This window comes from Mixophyes fleayi, chromosome 2 (genome assembly GCF_038048845.1).
Source record: "Mixophyes fleayi isolate aMixFle1 chromosome 2, aMixFle1.hap1, whole genome shotgun sequence".
Lineage (NCBI taxonomy): Eukaryota > Metazoa > Chordata > Amphibia > Anura > Limnodynastidae > Mixophyes > Mixophyes fleayi.
Genome location: NC_134403.1, coordinates 186865585 through 186890688, shown reverse-complemented (window position 1 = coordinate 186890688; position 25104 = coordinate 186865585). Strand labels below are relative to the sequence as shown.

Here is a 25104-nt window from a genome sequence, read left to right as displayed (position 1 = left end):
ATGTTGGCGCTATATAAATAAATGATGATGATGATGATGATGATGCTTGCTGCTGGAAACAGCTTGAACAGTTATTCCCCAAGTTCTACCAACAAGGCAGCGGAGCTCACTAAGATAACAGCAGTATTATTATTCTCTGTGATTCCACTTGTAGCATTTAGAATGTGAGTATTATTAATCATTACTCCTGGTAAACACATTAGTAATGGCTACAATGAGATAGATTAGAGATATATAGACGATGAGATAGATTAGAGATAGAACATATCAAACACAAACATGGTTGAGATGAGTTTTTTAACTGCGGTTTTTGCTAGCATTAAAAAATGTAAAAAAAAAAGAAAGAGAGAGAGAGTGAAACCACCAGTCCAAACTGTCACAAAATTCAGCTGGACATCCAGTAAGATACTGCTCCTACTCTGCACCTTTGAACAATGCAGAGTGTTAGCGAAGAGAAACTATAACATTAACAAAGGATACACTCATTTTAATGACAAAACTCATATTTTCTTATCTCTCTTAACTGGAACTGCAGAGAAAACACCTCTGCAATCCTTACCACAAAACACTTACTTACTACTCCTACATATACTGCTGCCTGGAGCTCATAATGCCTGCTGCATACAATCGTATGAGGAAAACGAAGGTGGCAGGTGGGGGAAATCTTAATTACATAGTATTAGGCTTTGGCTTGGAGGGATTCGTAGCAAAAAGCCACAATCAGCCGTTTTATTGAAGCAGAAGCATCTGTAACCTGCATTTGCAAATTTGCAGTGTGTGTTTAATATTAATTAAGAGTACAATAGTTGCATCTTACTGTGCCAGAATACTCAGCATTCTGCATATGTCGGTGCTGTGTAAACAATATTCATTTTATTTTTTTCATATTACTAACTGCTCCATCATGAAATTATTTTACCCAAAGAAGTGCTATTGTAAAGGTATCATTCTGTGTGCATTTTGCTTCTTTTTATTTTACATTCTGCATTGCTTTTGTGTTGCAATGTGTATTGTGGCAACAGCTATGACATTTTAACTTGCCTGCATTAATCTGATAGGGCTCTGGGCTTTTAATATTTAGAAACTATCAAGATGGAGGCAAACAGTTGTTCTGAAGAAATCATATTCTACTTGATTGATTAATTAAACTGGCTGGCTGGTAAACGTGGTTGATTATTGGTTACACTTGCGCAAATTCACACCAAGCGTGCCCAAACTTTAAACCATGCACAGTTTATTTATGAGGCTCTATTGAACAATTGGTAGGTGAGCCCTGCTTGAACACAACTAACTGAAGCATACCCTTTTGTGGCGAACCCCTTATATGTGACTTTAATTGCAAGGAACAGCAATGAAAGATAATTGCTTATGTAGCTATAAGGTGCTATTTTGCACCTTAGCAAAATCTTGTTGCACTGCAAGGCTAATTTAAAATGTGTGGACAGATTTAGAGTTAACAGGAGAGCACATTCTAGCTCAACTCTAAACTGCAGCATAAAAATAAAGCTGCCATTTGTGTGCTGTATGTAAAAGCAAGCAGTACTTTTCCTCCATGCAAAAAAATGTGTTTGCGCCTAACTATAAATAAGGTCCATTAGGTGCATTTTAGAAGTTTGTGAGCTTTAATTAATAATGTTTTATTTTTTTTCTAGGATATAATGGGTGGTTAAATCTAACAGAAATAGATCCTGATGAAGAAGTACAAGGGGAAATCCACCTTAAGATTGAAATATTTACTACTGATTTGTCTCGTAAAATGCGCTGCACCATATTTGAGGCAAGGTAAGATGAGGGCACACAATTTGTTACTTTTCTTCTCTTCTAATAGAAGCATTAAATTTATTGCACTACTGAGAAATGAAATGCTTTATATTACTTCACATTGCTGCAAAATGTTGGAATTGAATTGCAAATACAGAAGTGAATGTTACATTGGTTAAATGGAAGAATGGCAGGAAAAACAGCTAAAAAATTCTCCCCTAACAGAGGAGAAACCTCACCTGCTCTAGTGTTCCAAGCTATGTGCTGCCTGAGATGATTGCAGGTCTGTCGCTCTCATATACCTTGTGCCACTGTGAGCATAATCTCTAAAAGAGAGTATTTGTAAATTGTCCTTAAAATTATGGTAAATGATCTTCATATTCTATAAAAATATATATATATTGCCACTTTTATCTGCATTTTAGCACAGCAAATAAAAACAAACAACAAATAATACATCCTATATGTGTGTTCTGCTATTATATTCTGTCATGTTGTACATTGTGCCACTATAAGCTATGCTGTGAAATCATACAGGTATTTGTTGCAAATTTTGCTCTTGGGTGCAGAAACTATGCATTTAGTAATAACGATGTAGAACTAGATACAAATTCTGGTCTAGGGGGCGTAGACCAGAATTTTCCACCATAAGTTGTAAAGTCCTCCATAATGGTCTCTCCTGCACTAAAACTGGCTTGTTCATCACTTTGCTTATTACAAATTGTGAAAAGTACTAATCATGTTGTTGATTAAGTTAAGCATCCACACACTTTAAATAAATGATGGGAGAACTCCAGGTAGAAAAATATTTTGCTAATAAAACATAATACCCATAGTTAGTAGAACAGGTTGTTGATGAAGCTGACCTTTCAGTTTAGGCAGTTGGGGAAGCCTATTTATCAAGGACTACGGTGGTACAAGTACCACTGCAATCCTTCTCAGGATGGCGGGAACATAAAAAATAACTGAATAAAAAAATGCTTTATTAGTTCAATAAATCAGTTTTGGTGTTGAAACATTTTTTTTTTTTTCATATAGATTTTTTTTTTTTATATTTATCCCTTTATGATTAGTGGAACAGAAAGCCTAAAACTGGGCTTCCAGTTTCAATGCGGTTGTGCGTACCAACTAGGTGAAGTATATCCACCGAGACCGGCCAGGCAAAGTTAAGTCTTATCGCTCCTGGCCTGTATCGCCAGGCAGCAGAGTATTATTTAGTATCACTCAGCTGCCCTGCCCTGGCAATATTTTTGTAATAAATTGCGGTGATGATTAATTTTTCTATCGCTGCGGTAAGCAGAGATACAAAATCAGTCTTATTGTCAAAGGATGATAAATAGGCCCATTCATTTTTGCATTATCCAACAAATGTTTCTGGTGTTTAAATGGCTGCTGCATGTTCTGTTCCTTAATCTTACAATTTACTAAACTAATCCTCCAGTGGGCCTGAAGCTTCAGATATTTTTGGTACAAAGAAAACATGGGAAAAGAACCTTTATTATTTATTGTAGAATATTGTTATATATAATATACATTATATAAGCTACGTAAAGACAGAATTTAGGAAATGTTTGTAGGGTAAGCATGTGCTAAGTTAACTGAAATAATATCTCTAAGGGTTAATGCATTTGTATGATTCAAATTATTAAAGAGACTGATTATTTCGCCCAACAGAAAGCATGCACTGGTTATTTCAAAACACATTATGAGCGGAGAAGATTAAACTAATTTGTTATCAAATGATCGTGTACTAACATTTTAAGCAGACTATTCAAGTGTAGTAAATAGCACTTACAGAGAATGAGTCATATGACATGTAGCAGATTGTGATGTTGTTTAGTAAGTGTTCTTATGGCATTCATAAACTGTTTGGACCCTCACTGTATGTCTAATGTAAATATGCAGTGGCTCTGACACATTTTATCTTTCTGTGCTGAATGTATTTATTCATTTTGTGGTCTGTGGCTTCTACATTACAGTGAAATCCCTGTTTTACATTTCCCGATATTACAGATCCCTCGTATGTTTCTTTTTATTAGTGGTGTTATTCCCTAATGCATTTCAGTAGTTCTATTTCCTTAATTTTACACTACCTTTTACTCCACAAAATGACCCCGATGCAGCATTGTGTACTGTCACATTAACCTTTTTGTTGTGTATTAATGTACAGTAATTAGAACCTCTAGACATTTGACATGCTGGAACAAATTGTTGAACAAAATAACACAACATGGTTAATTGTAAATGGTCTTGTGTGTTTTACTTTATTGTTCTTGATGTTTGGAATGTTTTTAGAATGTCCTTCATTGTGCACTTTACCAGAATTTACACCAATTTTTAATGATCCCTTGTAAAATGTAAAATAGGGGATTGACTGTATATATTATGGTATCAATCCTCTTAATAAATCTAATGCTCAGTTCACTTTTATTGTATATCCTTCAGTTACATATGTAGCAGTAAATCAGTGGGGTGTTTTCTTTTACCTAGAAAATAAGGATTTGTAATTTTATGAAGCACCCTTCAGGTCATCCGGCCAGCACTGCACAGAGGTCATTTTAGACTTAAATGTCAGTGAAAACAATGCAGAGAAGTCAGGTCAGGTATTTAATTCAGTTAAATTCCCAAGTGAATTATATTGATGTTTATTTTCTTAAAAGCTTTTACATTTTAATGTTATTGACCTGGACTTTCTATTTCATTATGTTGTATCTCTTTTTATTTTAGGCATAGAAACAATTTTTCTTATGGTAATTATTGAACAAATTTGGGGGTATTAACTATTTGTGTTTGTCCATAGTTTCTACCCCTAAACAATGTATTGTTGTCATTTGCCTATTTGAAAATGCACATGGTAGTGTACTTTACTAACACCACCAGTGTTTATTGTGTCTTTTTTGTTCCCACCAATATAAAGCATAAATGTCAATTACACAGACATTTGTCCCCCATGTCGGTCAATTTGAAAAAAATCAATGTTTCCTTAATTTACACTTGGTTTGACCAGACAGTCTCTATTTTTTCAATAGGGAATATTTATTGTTGAAGTATTGCAGAAAGAGATGTAATTGGTCAGTAGAGAAACTTTCAAGGTATAATAGAAAATAATTTCTATTTTTGTAGTAAATTAATACATAATGGGCCTCATTTAGAGTTGGACGCAAAGTTAATTTTAGGCGCATCAACCAAAAAATCACTATCACGCATGTGCAGCAAGCACCATATCCGCCTGAATCTTAGACGCAATTTACACTTGCGACAGCTTGCGGCTTACTACGAGGGAAAGTGCGGAACATGGAATTGTGAAGGTGTGACCCTGTAAGTAAATCCTAAACGCAATAAGGCGCAGACGCAACACACATCAAAAAAGGGCTAAAACTGTGCGGCAGGAATTAGGTAGCTGCACGAACTGCTTGCAGCTGGTAAGATATTACGGGTGGGACGCAACCGGGGTTGCATGCCACTCGTAATACCCTACCAAGCTGCGGCACACTCCCACTCCTCCATGTCTTAGACGCATATTGCGTCCGACTCTAAATGAGGCTCAATAAGTAAAACTGGGCAGTGTTGCCCTCCATGGAATAACCAGGCCCAATGCTAGCCATCGTGAGCTGACTATCACTGTAACAGGGAAACCAGCAGCTTGAGGTACCCCATGTTATAGTGCTAACCAACTCCCAGGCTTGTCAGATAAATTAAAAAAACAAACTATATGTATAGATCAAAATACATACTACCTCTCAACCCCTCATTAAAATATCTTCGTTAAAAAAAAATCCAAGCAAAATTTCTTGCACGAGACATACTATAAACCAAGAACTTAGGTTTTATCAGAAAGAAAAGCCCTCATCCTGAATCGGATTCCCTTTCTCCCGCCTGCCAATCATAAGTAAAAGAATGTATTTCTCCAACATCCTTATCTAGGGACACTGCTACAATGGGTTGTGGTTAGGTTGCAGGTGTCCAGCACTCAAGAGTTAATTTTCTGAAGGCTGAGGCTCCTCCCCTCTCCCAGCCCCTGTGTACCTCAGTTTTCACTTGAGTGTTCAAGGAGTTGGGTAAATGTTTATAGGGCTGCCTATGGCAGCCCAGTTATCTGTATAATTTCTTTCAATTTGTTGTACTTTTCAGCTGTTAGTAATTGATGATGTGACAGGCAGTACACAAGAGTGTGTGTAGTGAGAGTGGAGGAGGTGGTGCTTCTTGTGAGCCGGTGAGTGCTTCTTAAGCGGCGTGTCACAGCGCTTCAGTGGAGAAGTTATGTTGTGCCACTACCTTGTCCTCTGTCCACGTGTTCATAAATGGTTCATAAAGTTAGCTTAATTTATTTAGTACAATGTGCTTCTGGAGCTAGTTTCCTAAGTAAGGAGTCTTTTTGGTTGGCCTGGGGAAGAGTCACCCAGCTTTGGTGGATCAAGATAGAAGATTAAGGATGAGGGCTTCAATGTGTGGTTAAAGCACGGTTGGAACTGTGACTCTATTAGTTGTTTTTCTGGACTGTTTTTATCCTTTGTTTTCTGTAAAGTGGGTGTGTGATTTATGTTACTTTTTTTGTTACAGTGGTCAGGGGATCTGTGGAGTACTTGGCCATTATGCCTGAAATTAAGGGTTGGAAAAGTTGCCATCCCTGAGTTTAACATTCATTACCCAAACACTTACAGTCCAGGGCATGTGTGAAACATAACTACTGTGCTTTTACCAATACAATCTATTGTTCAGGTAGTGTGCGGTAATGCATGAGAAATAGTATGTGGCGCAATCTAAAGTTTTAAACACTGCATTAACATTTTAGAATGCATTGGTGGGAACAAGCCCTACATTTCAACAACTGGATATCAGTTGATTTATTTTCTTCCACTATTAAACCATGGAAATAAATAGGAAGGGTATGACTTTTCTACTTCAAATCCAATACCTACAAATCCTATTTTAGGCATACAATATCCTTATTGCCAGATGTTTCATCAAACATCCCAAAATGTATAATTCAGGACTGGCAAATTGCACTTTAACGTTGAATTTGCATTTTACCTTTCAGGGACTTAGCGAGAAAAGACCGGAATGGAGCATCAGACCCATTTGTTAGAGTGCACTACAATGCCAAAATACAAGAGAGTTCAGTGAGTCTTCTCTTCTACATACATGATGTCATTTCTAATAACATTGTCTTGTTTGTATGGGAAGACATTTCTATTTCATAAAAGGAGTTGTACGCATTTAGACAACCCCACAGCTACAGATTCCTTGGGGGTCCACTATCCCTTTCCCACCAACCATTACCAGATTGTAGCTGTGTACCAACAGTGCTGACAGCCAGGACAGGAGAGTGCTGTCAGTGTTTATATGATATCTATAGTTATATCCCCTGTTCAATTTGTTGATACCAAAGGTAACTCTATACTGAACATATGCTGCAACCAATTCACTTAAGAGTCTTATATGCTACACCTTCTCATCTTAGTAGCTTGAACAGCTGGGAAAAGTTAGCTCAGCACTGACAGATCTCCTTTCTTGGCTGTCAGAGCTGGTCGGTGTATGGCTAGCTTCAGTTTGGTCAAGGAGGTGGCAAGCTACATGTAAAGAAGTGCAAGAGCTACAATCCTATGATAGAAAATACTATAATTTGTGTTTCTTACTTTGTTATCATGCTCTTCTTCTCTGCACTGTATATGTATGACTCATCTGTTTGAACAATTCTCTACAATGTGACAGGTTTTACAGAAAATATGTTTGTTTTTATTTTAGTTTTTATTTCTTTGTTTTTATTCATTGGTTTCAATATGTCCTATTTTATATAAGGTATAAAATAGGGATAAAAGTGGTAAACGCAAGCAGCAAAGGAACAGAAGAGGACTGACCAAAGTAAAGGAAGAGTTAGTTATGCTATCAAAGCTTAACTGTGCTGAGAGTAGTAACAGAGCACCATCATAAAACAAGTAGCAAATTATAGTCCTTAGTATAGATCTCACCGTACTAAATAAAGATGTTTTACAGAAAAAGGGACATTTAAAGCAAGCACATCTGATAAGGACTCTCCCTGTAGATTGTAAATTCTTTACTCTCTCACGTCTATACCTTTTTTGGCCTAGTTTTGTGTCTGAGTCATCCCTCATAGTTACATATTTCATGTGACAAAAGCTGGACTGTCCTGGAAAAATTGTGAACGCATGGGAAACACAAGCATGCTTCAATGAACAGGTCTCCTGTCCAAGGGCCGGCATTGTATTTAGTTGCCAATCTTTATCTCTGATTTAATCTTGATTTATTTTTAACATGTTTAATAAATCTCTGCACTCTTCAATAGAATTTGAAAAAATAACATTGCGGGGAAAGAAATACCTTAATGTTTCTATATTATTTGGCTTAGATCGCATGTGTTTCCTGATGTTATGATGTACTTTTTTGTTAAAGAAGATCAAAACTCAGTTTAAGTAATTTAAAAAAAACCATAAACATTAGAAAATAAGAACATTGATTCACAACAATCAATTATACCAGTATTGCACATAATTATTTTTAATATGTAATATAATATGATTAAAGCTCACACTAAACAATGATAAACTTTCTGAAGAACATTTATTCAGATAATGAATCATCAGCAATAAACGAGTGTAGTTGACATGCCTGTTAGACTTAATGTAATGCCTTACTGGAATTACATGTGAGACTATTATTGTAATGCTTGTTTATTTTAGCTTGTTTCATGTAAAATATATGTAACTTATTTTGGATTAGAGCAATGTGATTCTCTCCAAAGTGATCCAAAACTTCTTTATACCCAGAGTAGACTGCTCTATAGGTTCAATATGATCAACGGAATATGATATATTTAATTGCTTTTACGTGTTTTTACAATTAACCTGTCAGTGAATTATTTACTAAAAATGTGAAGTAACCCATAGAAACCAATCAGACATTTGCTTTCATTGTCTAATTTACACTAGATCGAGCCAAGCTAATTGCTACTACATTGAAAATGTATTGCTGTCCGTTTGAACTTTGTTTAAATTTACACCAGGGGGTAAATTTATCAAGCTGCGGGTTTGAAAAAGTGGAGATGTTGCCTATAACAACCAATCAGATTATAGCTGTCATTTTGTAGAATGTACTAAATAAATGACAGCTAGAATCTGATTGGTTGCTATAGGCAACATCAGCTTGATAAATTTACCCCCAGGAGCTGGATAGATCTGGAGAGTTCCATTCTGAGTGCCGGCCAGGCATATAAGTGCACCTATATATGCACCCACATTGAAAACTGAGATAAAACTATTTAAATAAGACAAAGGGTTAGAAAAGGAGCATTTAGGAAAGAGTTTTCTGCTTTGTGCATGGCATTACAGCATCTTCTTTCTCACATAAGCTCATTGACTTTATAAGATCCCAGTAATCAGGAGTTCTATACTTTCAATTGGCTGCCATTTGTGCCTTCAAAAGTTCACTTTTACAGGAAAATACATTTTTAGGCACTTCTAGACCAATGTAATACAAAATACTCAAAAACAGTTACACATAATCAAGACAGTCCCAATATAATTGCAATTAAATAAGGCATGCAAAATCAGCAGTATGTTAGGGGAACTAATGAAGGGGGCTGGTCTTAGAAGGCAAGACTTTGAATGAAGCTGACATCCCATAAAAGTAGGCACAGATTGATGTCTCTTGGGCAGTTCCAAACACCGGGATGTGACCTTGTACCTATGATGAATGTTCTACACATTAGTTCCCACTTTTGGAAATTACTTTTACTGTTTACTAATGTAACAATGACACAAGATACCCATCTTAATTTTCAGTCATTAGGAGATATTTATGTTAACAGGTTGTGAAAAAGTCTTGCTATCCCCGGTGGAATGAAGTGTTTGAGTTTGATTTGGATGAATCTTTTACTGAAAAGTTAATAATAGAAGTTTGGGACTGGGATCTTGTCAGTAAAAACGACTTCCTGGGAAAGGTAAGATAATTATCATCATAGTAGTAATAGCTTATCTTCTTAGATTGTTTGCATATGTTATAATATTTAGGAGTGGTGAACCCAAATTTGTGAATCATATGTAAACATTTATACTAATACTGATTGTGGAAACTGGTCTACATCTTAAGTACTAATATGAAAATAATAAAATTAAACTTATGTGTCGTTATATGAGTGTAGATAATGTTGACAATATTCAGATGGTTGCCACTATCTATAACATAGATAGTATTCATTGAATAGATTGTTAGCTAGTATTGTATATGTTTCTATATAAATATACTAGAGAAAATGACATCTTCCATTTACTGTCAAGGGAGGAATGAGGAGGATGAGTGGAAGGGAAGATGACAAAAGACGTCATGTTTCTATTGCACATTGTTGTGCATAGTACAGCGTGTTTTCATAACACACAACATACATAAACAGAATATATCTACATATGGGCAGAGAACTCTGCCACTATGTGCAATTTGGCATAGTCCATCAGTAAAGTAGTTGTATCTTGTTTATGATCATCCTGTATTGGAAAATAACATCATGAATAATGGAATTTCAATGGCTGAACGTAGAAAGCCAAGAGAGAACCTATTATCATTAGGACAGCTTTCTCCCAGTCATTTTAAAGCTAGAGTGGGAGAAGCGTGTGAAATAATTGTCTATCTTGGGAACAGAAATGAGTTCAGTGGAGCACACTAAGTGAAATGAAAATGATTACAAATAGGAATGAGATTTATCAGCCAGTGAATTTCACAGTGCTTTGTTCCTGCTTTTGTATATTGGCAGCAAAGAGTTGTTTCATATTGCTGCGGTAGCTAGAGAAAAGGAAATACTATTTACAGGCTTGTATCTATATTCAGTATTGTTGCTATTTTTCTTTATGTTGACTGCACAATATGTCAGCGTTTGGTCAACATTGTACCAGCACACAGTGCATAGGAGGTGCTAGCTCTTCTTATCATATGATACCATACATACAGAATTGCAATAATGAGCTAAATACCAAACTTAAAGGGCATTAAGCCCCAAAGTTTTCAGATATGAACCATGGAGGTAAAATACAGATTTTGCACTGCAATATTACAAAGTAACCTCCACACTCCATGACAGACAGCTGAAACTCTACCCACATCTTTAGAACAGTGTCCTGATGCAGGGGCAGAATAAAATAATACATTAATACATATATTAATATGAAATAGTGGGTTTACTCCCTCAAAAATAAATAACAAAAACTCTTTTGGACCAGGGATTTGGGGAAATCCAGGTCAAAGAAGCAGAATCGCACCACACGCCTTTATTGGACAGCACACACAACACTCCTTTTCTATTCTCATAATAATGCACTCCAGTAGTGGTAAACCGCCATATTGTTCAGCAAAACGCAAGAGATTTTATTTATGGGCATTGACATTGTTTCAAGACCCAGTTATGTCATTTAGTAATTGTTCTGTCATGCAGGTCTGAAAATGTACACATTATGAGTGCTGTCCTAAATTAAGTTTTAACCAGTTACTCTAGTTGTACCCTTAATAGACTGATCAATTATCCTCAAACAGGATTTTGTTTCCACCACACTGTTCCGCCATCACAGTTTCAAAAATATTTTTTAAAAAAACAATGCAGCTGTCGGAATTTGCCAAAGTATTTTGCTCATCCCAGCTGCAGTCTGATTGGCAATGATGAGTTTTGTTCTAATGTTGTACACAACCTGAATAAGCATTGTAAGTTCAGTAGTACAGAAGCAATATGGAGTCCAGAGAATGGGAAAAGATGGTAATTTATGGATTGCTGTACAAAAACTCTCTTAAAGCTGCCATACCATATAACAAGCAGAACATTCAACGTCATAACTTTAAAATGTCTGTGGAGCGGTTTACTGGAAAGAGCAATCAGAAGTCTCAATCATGGAGATTTCTGAAAGTGCAGCTTCTGATTGCTCTTCCTGCTTATGCTATTTCCTTCACAGCCTTTCCATCTAGGCTGTGAGATGAACCACTGAAAATGGAAGTAGCAGGGAAGTAAAATTGAAGGGTAGGTAGGTAGGGTAGGTAAATATACAAGCAAAACATGGTTCCTCCTACTTTGTCTCCATACTGTTATAAAAAGCAAATATATCTCTAATGAACTTGGACTGGACAGCAAGACATGATGGGCAGACTTGTATTTTAATTATAATTAGCACTAGCCATTTTTCCACTGCTCTTCTTTTTTAGGTAGTGATCAACTTAAATGGACTTCAGAAAGATTTACAGGAAGAAGGATGGTTCAGACTAAGCCCTGGGAAGTCCAAAGCCAATGTGGAAGAGTGAGTTCATGTCCATTATTTCTGCAGCTATAACATTTTCTCATAACAAGTTGTTATTTTAGTGGAATTAGAAGATTAGAAGTGGAGTTTTAATGGGATTTTGTAAGCCTGAATGGCAAATATGTGAAGATGGAATTATGTATGCACATTGTTTGCCTTTGATTCAGTTTTGGAAAAAGCAAACATACTGTACAATTGTTTAATGAGTCACTTGGAAAGTTTTTTCAACCAAGAGCATTTCAGACTTTTAGAATACTATTGGCATTTCAGAAACTGGTCAAAAAGCATTAAAAATCCCTACATGAGATTATTTCACGTACAACAAAAATGTATTTGAATAAATAGAAGATTCTGGACCTGATTCACTAAGACACGCAAAATTAATGTAATGTGCATTAAAAAATGCACGTAAATCGGGCATAAGCACATCCATATTCAAGTACAAGTGGATCTGAAGAAACGTTGCTTGTTGAATACAGGTCTAGGTATGTTTAGCCTATACGGCGCTTGACATATTGAGACAGACACAATACCCTGCAGGATACGTACATTACATATTATGAAGTTCCATCAGAACACACAGAAACAAAAAGTATTTTCAATTATTGTCACCAGTATATATATATATATATATATATATATATATATATATATATATATATATAGTCAAAGCTTTAATCGGGTGCTTCTGCCTGCACTTGACCTTGGCTTGCCCTTACTATACATTGACTATGTGCATACGCTTCTTCCCCCCTCTGTTCATGAAATTGTAAGCTGTCGGATGTATCCTTTACATGCGGACATGAACTGCGTTCTTTGGCATATGTTTTGTACACTCAGAGACTGAAAGAAACACAAAATGCGGTACATATTGGCAAATAGGTTCCTCTATGCAGGACCTGATTAAGGCATGGGCTTTAGTGGCTGCAGCCCAGGGGCCTCGGCCAGCTGGCGGGCCTCTAGAACAAAGAGGAAAATCCCCCAAATGGCGACAATTGGCTCCCTCAGTTATCGGGGCCGCCCCTGATCTCAAGGGGGCGGCCCTGGCTGTCACTGACTCACTGTATTCCTTTAGGCAGCTAACAGCAAATCTGATGCTGTTAGCTGCCCTGTCAGTGTTGGCTCGGTGCGCTGCTTAGTGGGGTTCTGTAAGACTATCACATCTCACGTGCCCACACTAAGCACAGAGACCACACCTGCAATGACAGGGCAAGAAGAAAGAAGTACTGGATCCTGCAGCAAACAGTAATTGCTGTTTCTATTAAGGGGGAATAGAAGGTGATACATTGGGGCTGTGGAGTTCATAAGTAGAGTGAGATGAATTAGCTGCAGGGGGCTGAGGAAGCTGATTAATTGGCTGTAAGAGGGGGACTAATGAATTGGCTGCAGGGGCGGGGGAGACTATTCTTAATTTCCACTTTGACCTCTGTATATACTTAACTATATATCTATACAAATGGTAAGTATATTAAAATGAACATTTGTCAAGCAACTTATGCCCAATCCAATATTACTGGGGGCCTCACTGTACCAACAGCCCGGGGGCTTACAATGTCTTAATCCTGCCCTGCCTCTATGTCACTAATGCAACCTGCATTAACCTAGTAGTCTGTAAAGCAACAAAGTCTAGTAAAGAATATTGAAGATTGAGTGTAGAAATCCCCATCGTTTTAGGAACTTCGACCTTTGAATAAACAAATTAGGTATGCATAAAGTGTGGCTTGTCTATGAAAACTCCTGAAATGTTTGGATTTTTAGATCTTTAATTCTATGCAGAAAATCTCCTTCTTACCAGTATACAATCCATCCCCATATGACCATTGCACAACACAGCCTCATCTGAAATGTATTGCATGTTAATCTGAAGACAACTGTAAAATGCAAATGTATGTTATATTTCATATATTTATTATAGGGCAGAATTTTTGCAGTGTTGTTCAGACACTGTTTACTTGCCCAGTAAAGCTTAAAATCTACATCTGATGCTTGGGGCCACAGTATCTTACTGCCATTACACATCTCAGCCCCATTCAATGACCAGTGCACAATACAGCGCCATCTGAATACCAGTACACAGTGCAGCCCCATGTAAAGACCAATAGTCAGAATGAAGCCCCATCTGATGTCACATGTGCAGTACATAGCCGATATACACTGCAGAGCCCCATTGAGATCTAGCAAAGAAGTGAACAAGTTGGCCGGTGGATCTAAATCAAGGAAAAGTATCTAGCGTAGCCAATTAAAGCCGGTTTGCTTGTAATTGACTATTTAACTGGAAACAGGTAGGAGGACTTAGCATATATGAGAGAAAGTGTGCTGTATTTGGAATGCCAGGAGAAGGGGGTGCAATCTGTGTGACTCAGTTTTCTGGTATTTTGCCATGCTTATAGTGTACACTAAAAGTAATTTTATTTATATTATTTTAATACAGTTGCAAAACCAGAACCAGTTCCAAAACATAAGTGCAAACAACTCTATAGTAAAGATTTAATAATAAGCATTAATACAGATATAATGAAGAGCATACATTTATGTAATTAATAGTATTTCCATTCATTAAAGAAAAAGTTCACTTTGGTTGACTTTTTTAGGGGTTAAAGTAGATCCAAATGGTATATTTTTCCAATTATAACCATATGTACAATAGTTTATTAGCAGGTATCTAGCATTTACCTCTATTGCATTGTCTTCATCTGCGGGAGTCGGGTGCATGCAGTCTTTTGTCTATGGCTGACCCTAACTGCTGCGCCATCTAGCTGGTGAACCTTTACTTGCCCTCCTCCATTCCATCTTGAACCTGGGTTTTTGAACCTAATACAATGTTTAATGTAGCAAATGACTGTACACAATATAGGGGTGGATCTATTTGTTACTAAAAAATAAAATCTACCAAAGTGGACGTATCCTTTAAATATTTGCACATAAACATTTTTTTATTTGTTGCATAACAAATAAGATGTCATTGGCAAGCCAAATACTTTGTTTGCTAAGACCAATCTATTTTTATGCATGCGAGAACAGCTAATTCCTTCCCTTTCTTTCTGAATTTAGACATTAATTTCTGGGAAACATAGAGTATATCCTTCTGCAGAATTTTCAGTGACTGGGGGATAATTTTGGTCAATGCGTTAGAAGACATCATCCAGTGATTACTCTGGTGCACAGATTGTACAAGTCTAAATGTCTGATGTCAAAATGGGTAGAATGAATAATAGATAGATAGACAGATGTGAGCAGTTTACCACTATTCCGACATGGAGAAGCCCTACAAAGAAAATACAAAATTATGTAATTTTCCATAGACAGAGTGAAAAGGACGGTTTTAAAGCGGCGATACCCACAACCCACACTATGTATAATGCAGTACACATGTGGGGTCCAAGTATTGGCGCTTTAAAAACGGTCTTTTCACTCTGTCTATGGAAAATGGCGGAATTTAGTACTGTACCTATTTCAAACCGCTCATTCAAACCTTCGGTCAAGTTAATATCTGTCATAAAGTAAGTAGGCTTTTTATTAGTATCACTGTTATACCAATCATTATGCTGGGTTTGTTTAAAACTATTTCGGCTTTCCCAGAGCCGTAATAATGAGTACCACCGGACAAGACTTTATGGGATAAGGTCTTGTACTGTATAGACTTTGGGCAAAGATGGAGATGGGAGAATGTGACTGAATGCCACTTCATTGGGCAGCACACTGGCTACCATTGCTGCCTCACAGTGCTGGAGTCATGTGTTTGATTTCCATCAGGGCTCTACCTGTGTAGCGTTTGTATGTACTCCCTGTGTTTGCGTGGTTTCCTCTGTGTGCTCTGGTTTCGTCCCATAGTCTAAAAACATACTTCTGAGCAGTGGTCAAAGTGGAAATTTAGAAGTGGTGGTATTGAAATTTAGAAGAGGGGATATGGAAAATGTAAGTGAAGGGATTTTGATACCATCATATTCTATATCCCTCGACTTCCCCATCTTTGCTTCTGGCAAAATGGACCCTAGATTGTGTGTGTGTGTGTGGTAGGGAATTTAGAATGTAAGCTCCAATTGGCAGGAACTCATGTGAATGACTACATATCCTCTGCACAGTGCTGCATATTGGGATAGGTGCTTTATAAATTAATAATAATTATTGTGGTAGGAAGAAGTCCAATTTAACAGATTGGATAAAAAATTAAATAGAATTTTTCATTTAATTCTATTGATGTGAGAGAAATAGGAGCAATATTTCAGAATTTAGGGGACTTAATGGCAAAACATAATTCCTACATAAAAAGTACAGATAATAATCCAATGGATAATCATGCTGTCAATGTAGTCTGTTATTGAAAAAGTCTGAAGGACTTATATTGGCGAATAAGTGTAATATGTTATTTGGATTTTAAGTTCGAACTGAATTATAGTATTTACTTATGATATTTTCAGTAATGTATTGTGTTACTATTCATCAGATGCCTATGTTCTGTCATTTTCAGTTACAGACATATTCACTTATGTTATTTAATTCAATCATTGATTAAGGATTGAAGTTAAAATTGACTTACATATTAACAAATACAATGGTCAAAATAATCCTTTATAACTAATCCATATTTATAAAGCACATGGAGGTGATTTCACCATTCAGGTTTTGGATTTGAGGTTCAAAACCCCTACATCAGGTAACACTTGATCTCACATATCTATGAAACAAAAAATTATAAATGTGAGAATTATGGAGAACATTGGGATCATTAAACCAACATAGGAGGTGTAATTGTAATGAAAATGTAACCACTAAAAATAATTAACATTGATGGCGCTAAAGTGTAAGGCTGTAAAGCCAATAAAAAAATTATCAACGGTAAATAAAAGATAATGGTAAACAAAATAGTCTAGAAACGTTATTCCAATGCAGCTCTCAACACGGGGCCTAGAAACTCCAAACAATATTAATAAAACAGAAAAAAAGAGTACATAATATAGTGACTGAGAGCTAATTGTAATAGATTCCTCAAAAGGACTTTGAAAAGCCTAGAATAAATGGAAAAGCTCAGAGCAACAGCTGGAAAATAAGTGCTTAGCTCAGAGCTTGCTCAACTTGATGATTTATTTATTAGATGCTTCATCAACTAGTGAAAGCAAAACTCAAAAATCATATAACTTATGTTAAAACATCATGAATCATGTCTGGGAGCAGGCTCACCGCTGCAGCCGCGTAGAACAGTGATACTGTGTCAGGTGTCATACGTTTTGTTTTGTTTTGCAGACAGTTCAGGTCCAGTATATAATGTACTTGTGTATAAATATTAGGCAATTCACAGCAACGTGAATATGAGAAGCCATTTACAGGTGCTCCCTGATTCATGTACAGAAAATATTCTTAGCACTAATTGAAATACCTATGTAGCAAATGTTAAGACATTAACAGCAGGAATTCAGATAAAATGTATATAAACTATTAAGGACCTCATAGCACTGACTATTATAACTATATAGATTTTAAGGAGATGTAAATATGTAGGATCCTATTGGAATGAAAATGAAGTGATTTAATTATGTAATTACTGCATATAGCAATATAACTACAGATTTCTATGGTCCATATTCAGCAGGGCCGGACTGGCCACCTGACACTTCTGGCAAATGCCAGAAGGGCCGATGGCTAGATGGGCCGATCCAGCCGTCTGCATGCCTACCCGAGCAGCAGCAGCACCTCCCTCGCACTGCTGGGCGGATGGAGATTCAGTAACATACCTCCCTCCCCATTGTGTGGCCAATCTGCAAGATGCCAGTAATCACATGGGACGTGCACCACGTGACAGGTGCCATCCCATGTGTGAAGTGAAGCAGAATGTGCGTACGGATGTAACAAGGTAAGTGTGTGTGTGTTATGTTAATATAGTGTGTGTGTGTGTGTGTGTGTGTGTGTGTTATGTTATGTTAATATAGTGTGTGTGTGTGTGTGTTATTGTGACAGGATGGACCGCCACCCTGTATGTTGCTGCTGGGAACCGGCTGGGCTTACTTTGCCACCGTTCCCTTTCGGTATCCCAAACGCGCCCTCTCACCAGAGTAGGAGGGGCTTGCAAATGCTGCCACCACTGGACTCCTTTACCAGCATCCAGTACCGGGTTTCTTCTGGGAAACTGACGCTGCGAGTGTACCCTGTTACTGGTGTACCTGGGCTGGTACTCCTGACCTCCACCTATGGATCAGGGTTGCTGTGGATGGATTTCCCCTGGCCTATCACACTGGCCAGAGCTGTGGTACTGGATGCTGGATCAAACCTCAGAAACAGCTGGGAACTAATTCGATTTTGGGTCTAATCTTTAGGTCACAGGGATAGAGAAGTTTCGAAGCAGGTCTTTGAAGCAAGTGATGTTTATTTGCTTACCCTGGTTGAAAGTACCAGGGAGCAGGTCAGGTGGCACATGAAGAATAATTTTCAATACAAGACAGTGCTTTTTATACAGATTTGAACACAGCCTCATTGGGTAAGCCAGCCTACTGAGGTCTGAGCTATTTTTAGAATCATGATGCAATTTGTTTACCCAAACATGAATTTACATGTAATGCAAAGCTAACAATATTTACACTTATCTGTGATATTCTAAAACTTTGCTGTGTCACTCACCGGACTGTGAGTGCCATTTCCCGTGTGTTCAGGAACCGTGGCCGTCCGCCATCCTGAGGGTCTGCGCATGTGCAGCCCTTATCAAACCTTCAGTACCTGTTGCTTTTAATTGATTGGATGTTCAGACAACCCTTCCTATTTAAACCACCTGTGATCATTACCTGGTTGCCTGATCTTGGAGTCTCATTCCCCATGAGCCTCTGAAAGTGTTCCTGTGTTCCTCGTGTATTCAGCTCCTGCTGATTCCTGTTGACTGCTATTGTGGTTTCCAGACCACTTCAACTCTTCTGTGTTCATCGTACCTGCACTCAGCTGATTCCTATCCACTGCCTCCGTTACTACTACAGAGTTCCTGATCGTCTCAACTCTCCTGGGTTTATCGTATCAGCTCTCCGCTGCCTCCGTTACTACTACAGAGTTCCTGATCGTCTCAACGCTCCTGTGTTTATCGTGTCAGCTCTCCGCTGCCTCCGTTACGACTACAGGGTTCCAGACCGCCTCTACTCTCCCGTGCTCAGCGTGCCTTCTCTCCGCTGCCTCCACCACTACTACTGGATACCAGACAGCCTCAACTCTCCCGTGTTCTTCATGTTTCCAGTTCCACTTACTACTGCTTCCTGAGTATTGCTTCGTTGATTCTGGATTACCTGCCGTGCGCTGCACCAACCTGATTACCGCTTCCACCCTCCAGTGGTCTCTCCTCCTGCCGGCCTTCAGCCGTTCAGGTATCCCTGCACGTCTCTCTGACAGCCTGCTCTCCTGAACCGCAGTATGCATACTTTCCATTGACTTTGCTTTTGTATTGCATATCCATCTGGACTGAGTTGTGTTCTCCTCCGGAGCCTCCTATCCACTCAAGCTATTGTTACCATTGACTTTGTTTCCTATTGCCTGGATAGCTATTGTGACTTTGTATACTTCAAGCAGTGCTTGTCAGTTATCGTTGTATTGTGGATATCATCGTGGGATCAAGTTCTGTGTGCCCCGTGTATACTCTGCTTTACATTCATCTCCTCGTGCCCCTCCTCACATATATATAGCAGTGGTACAACTTGCTGACGCAGACCACTGACTTCTGTTCCCTGTGACACCAGTTTCAAGTATCCTCTCACATAAGCAGTGGTACAACTTGCTATACGCAGACCACTGACTTCCCCGTTACCTACTTTCACCTGGATTCCATTCCTTCACTATAGCCAGCGGTACAACTTGCTATACGCAGACCGCTGACTCTCACTACCTCCTCGCTACTCCTGGACATTCCTCCTCACTATAGCAGTGGTACAACTTGCTATACGCAGACCACTGACTTTCCTTACGTTTCCTTGTCCATCTGGTTCCTCGTGTACATTCATCTACTCATTACCAGTTGCTGCTAGTCATAGACTTTCCTCGAGCATTCTCTCACCATCTGCTGTTTCTCCTGTTCCGTTGTCACCCTGCTACCAGAGAACCATAGTACCAACTATATTACTCTGGTAAGTCCATCATCTGGTGATATCCTGGGCAAAGACTCCTAGTGCCCGTGACATGCATCTTATTTTGGACACAGGAAATCTAACAGCAGTCTAATTAAACCTTCCTGTGCCTTCAGGTGCTAGACATAAGTCCTTTCTTCAGACAGTCGCAGAATACACATTCCCAAAGAAAGGTACAAAACCCCAAACAAGTAATTTCCCCACATCACGATACACAAAGACTTCCTCTACAAAGGCTTATTGTATCAGATATATACCTCAGAAATCATGCATTTCCTCTAACAAAGATAGAACAAACACATTTCTTCCCCTTTTCTCAGAAATAAAGATATCTCTTTTACCAACATACCCACAATATCAAAAATAAGTACATTTGCAATTATATAAATAAGCGCCCTGCACTATTTCCTTTAAATAAATTTCTGCCATAAGTTATTTATAAGTGATCCAGTCACAGTTATGTTATGTTAATATAATGTGTGTGTGTGTGTGTGTGTGTGTTATGTTATGTTAATATAGTGTGTGTGGGCGCAGTATGTTAATATAGTGTGTGTACGGGCGCAGAAGTTTAATATAGTGTGTGTGTGGGCGCACTATGTTAATATATTGTGTGTGAGGACGCAGTGTTTTAATAAAGTTAGTGTGTGTGTGTGGCCGCAGTATGTTAAAATAGTGTGTGTGTGTGTGTGGGCGCAGTATGTTCATATAGTGTGTGTGTGTGTGGGCGCAGTATGCTAATATAGTGAGTGTGGGCACAGTATATTAATATAGTGTGTGTGTCCGCAGTATATTAATATAGTGTGTGTGTGTGTGTGTGTGGGTGCAGTATGTTCATATAGTGTGTGTGTGTGTGTGTGTGTGTGGGCGCAGTATGCTAATATAGTGAGTGTGGGCACAGTATATTAATATAGTGTGTGTGTCCGCAGTATATTAATATAGTGTGTGTGTGTGTGTGTGGGTGCAGTATGTTCATATAGTGTGTGTGTGTGTGTGTGTGTGTGGGCGCAGTATGCTAATATAGTGAGTGTGGGCACAGTATGTTAATATTAGGGATATGCACCGGCGACTTTTGAGGTCTCGTGTTTTGTGTTTTGGATCCGGATTTTCTCGATGTTTTGGGTTCGGATTTGTTTCGCAAAACACCTGCCGAAAGGTTTTGGTTCGGATTTAAGGTTTTGGATTCGGATTTTTTTTTGAAAAAAAACTAAAAGGTGTAAAAATCAAGTTTTTGGGCTTATTTTCACTCCTACGCTATTATTAACATCAATAACATTCAATAACAATAATTTCCACTAATTTAAAGGCTATTCTGAACACCTAACACCTCACAATATATTTTTTTTTTTAGTACAAAACGTTGCAACGAGGTATCTTTCTGGACTGCGTAGAGGAGTGTTCCCCACAATATAATTAAAAACCCATCAACTGGTCTGAATTACACCCAAAAATAGTATCTGGACTGCGTAGAGGACTGGCCACTGGCCACCACAATATAATATATAGAAAACCTTCAACAGGTCTGCATTACACCCAAAAATAATATCTGGACTGCGTAGAGTAGTGGGCACTGGGCACCACAATAAAAAATATATAGAAAACCTTCAACAGGTCTGAATTACACCCAAAAATAGTATCTGGACTGCGTAGAGTAGTGGGCACTGGGCACCACAATAAAAAATATATAGAAAACCTTCAACAGGTCTGAATTACACCCAAAAGTAGTATCTGGACTGCGTAGAGTAGTGGGCACTGGGCACCACAATAAAATATATAAAAAACCTTCAACAGGTCTGCATTACACTGCACATACGGCTGCTCCTCCATCCTCTCCATCATATACATGTTGGAGTTTCAGCGTGTGAAAACCTCTTGTTTTTGATAATGTCAGTGCATTTTGAATATTTTTCAATTTGCCCCACAACACTGAATGTACTTTATCTATGATACGCATCTATCTTTCTTGACTGCGTAGTGTGGTGGCCCCGGTACACAATTTGGTACCGAGGCCAAAATATAATTAAAAAACCCTCCACGGGTCAGAATTCCAGCAAAAAAGGGTATGGACTGCGTAGTGTGGTGTGCCCGGAACACAATTTTTTTACAGCGCCAACAATATAATTAAAAAATTGGGCATCAACTGTCACCGTTCTTTAATATCTGATACACCTAAATATGGACTGCTCGGTGGAGTGGCCCCGGTAGTAAATTTGGTGTCGGGGCCACAATACTTCCTCCAACTTCCAAGTGTAGTGTTTATTAAAGACAGGCAGCGTCTAAGTGTTATTAGTTGACTTTCTTAACCCTAAAATTGTCCCTGTTGCAAATATTCGTGCAATGGAGAGTTACTTTTTCATTGAAAGACTCAAGCTTTCAAGTGTAGTGTTTATAAAATATAAACAACAATACAGTAGTTTTAGAGCACGTCAATACCTCTTGTTTTAAATTATGACAGGGCATTTTACTTTTGGTTTAATTTCTTGAATTTGTTTAAATTTGGTTTTACTTTTTGAACATGGCAAACGACTGTTGATTGGTCATATAATGCAAAAAAAAAAGTTCCAAGATGGAATTGTCCTTGGGCCCTCACACTCACCCTTATGTTGTTGAAATAGGACATGCACACTTTAACAAACCAATCATTTCAGCGACAGGGCCTACCAAACAACTTTGGCTGAAATGATTGGTTTGTTTGGGCCCCCACACCAAAAAAGCTATTCATCTCTCCCTGTACAGACTAAACAGGCTCTACTGAGGCAAGATGTCGTCCTCATCCTCAACCTCTGATTCCTCTCCCCCTACAGTGTGTACTTCCTCCTCATCACACATTATCAATTCGTCCCCGCTGGACTCCACAACCACAGGTCCCTCTGTACTATCTGGAGGGCAGTGCTGTACTTCATTGAGGAATTGATTATTCATTTTTATAAACATCATTTTTTCAACGTTATGAGGAAGCAACCTCCTTCGCCGCGCACTGACCAGGTTCCCCGCTGCACTAAAAACTCTTTCCGAGTACACACTGGAGGGGGGACAACTCAGGTAAAATAGAGACAGTTTGTACAAGGGCTTCCAAACTGCCTTTTTTTCCTGCCAGTAACAATATGGACTGTCTGACATGTCTACTTGGATGGTGTCAGCAAAGTAATCATCCACAATTTTTTCTATTGTGACAGCATCCAATGCAGCGAGAGTAGACATGTCTGCAATGGTTGGCAGGTCCTTCAGTCCGGACCAGATGTTATCAGCATCCCCGCCAGTGCCTCTTTTAGGAAAACTGAGCTTTTACCTCGCAGCCATAGATGTGGAAGAAAATGAGGGTGGAGCTGTTGGCATGTCACAGTCCTCTTCAGAGGACAATCTCCTAACCAGCAGGTCTTTGCACCGCTGTAGACTTGTGTCCGCCGGAAACAGAGACACAACATACGCTTTAAACCGAGGATCGAGCACGGTGCCCAGAATGTATTCCTCTGACTTTAAAAGAGTGACCACCCTCGGATCCTGGCAAAGCGTACGAAGGGCTACATCCACAAGAGCTACATGCTTGGTGTAATCGCAATGGCTTACCAGCTCCTCCCTCACTTTCTCCAGCTGCTTCTGCAACAGCCTGATCAGGGGAATGACCTGACTCAAGCTGGCAGTGTCGGAACTGACTTCTCGTGTGGCAAGTTCAAATGGCTGCAGAACCTTGCACAACACGGAAATCAGTCTCCACTGCACTTGACTGAGGCGCATCCCCACTCCTTTGCCTATGTCGTAGGTGGCTGTGTAGGCCTGAATGGCCTTTTGCTGCTCCTCCATCCTCTGCAGCATATAGAGGGTGGAGTTCCAGCGCGTCACAACCTCTTGTTTGAGGTGATGGCAGGGCAGGTTCATGGTTTTTTGATGTGCCTCTAGTCTGCGGTAGGCACTGGCTGAATGCCGAAAGTGTCCAGCAATTTTGCGCGCCACCGCAAGCATCTCCTGCACACCCCTGTCACTCTTGAGGTAATGCTGCACCACCAAATTAATGGTGTGGGCAAAACATGGGACGTGCTGGAAATTGCCCATATTTAATGCCCGCACAATGTTACTGGCATTGTCTGACACCACAAATCCCCATGAGAGTCTAAGTGCGGTAAGCCACTGGGAGATAATTTCCCTCAGTTTCACTAATATGTTGTCAGCATTGTGCCTTTTATTAAAGCCTGTAATACACAATGTTGCCTGCCTTTGCACGAGCAGCCATTTTGTAGATGCTGCTACTGATGCAGCTGTTGCTGTTGCTGCGGAAGGGGATGCATCTACCCAGTGGGCTGTCACAGTCATATAGTCCTTCGTTTGCCCAGAACCACTTGTCCACATGTCCGTGGTTAAGTGGACAGTGGGTACAACCGTATTTTTTAGAGCACTGAGGACACTTGATCGCACTTCTCTGTACATTTTTGGTATCGCCTGCCTAGTGAAGTGGAATCTCGATGGGATTTGTTACCGGGGACACAATACCTCCATCAACCCTCTAAATCCCACTCCACTGATGGCGGACACCGGGCGCACGTCTAACACCAACATTGCAGTTACAGCCGCAGTTATACGCTTTGCAATAGGGTGACTACTATCGTATTTTGTGGTCATGGCAAACGACTGTTGGACGGTCAATTGTTTTGTGAAAGACTTAGCGGTCTTACGACTTCCCCTCTGGGAAGATGACCGACTAACAGCAGCAATAGCAGCAGTGGCAGTAGTAGGCGTACCGCTGCAGGATTCCTCGGATGAATCCCGTATTGAGGAGAACTCAGTCTGGCTGCTGACTTGGGCTGCAGGACTGAATCTGATGGAGATTGTGGAGGAAGTTGACGAGGAGGGTGTTGCTGGTGTGTATCCAACTGGACCACGGGATTTAGGTGTCCCTGTACCGATGAGGGTCCTAGCCCCAGTTCCTGAACTAACCACTGAACTATGAAGGTTATTCAGGTGACGTATAAGGGAGGATG

At 39.1% G+C, this 25104-nt stretch overlaps 1 protein-coding gene across 2 annotated transcripts in view; it reads left to right on the top strand.

Moving 5' to 3' along the window:
• LOC142138433 (ras GTPase-activating protein 4-like) overlaps window positions 1-25104 on the top strand; it is a 156372-nt gene that overhangs the window by 93646 nt on the left and 37622 nt on the right. For both annotated transcript variants that reach the window (XM_075195106.1, XM_075195107.1), the window contains 4 exons: window positions 1653-1782; window positions 6800-6881; window positions 9587-9718; window positions 11956-12047. In XM_075195106.1, coding sequence (XP_075051207.1) covers window positions 1653-1782; window positions 6800-6881; window positions 9587-9718; window positions 11956-12047 — 436 coding nt within the window. The remainder of the gene's footprint in view (window positions 1-1652; window positions 1783-6799; window positions 6882-9586; window positions 9719-11955; window positions 12048-25104) is intronic.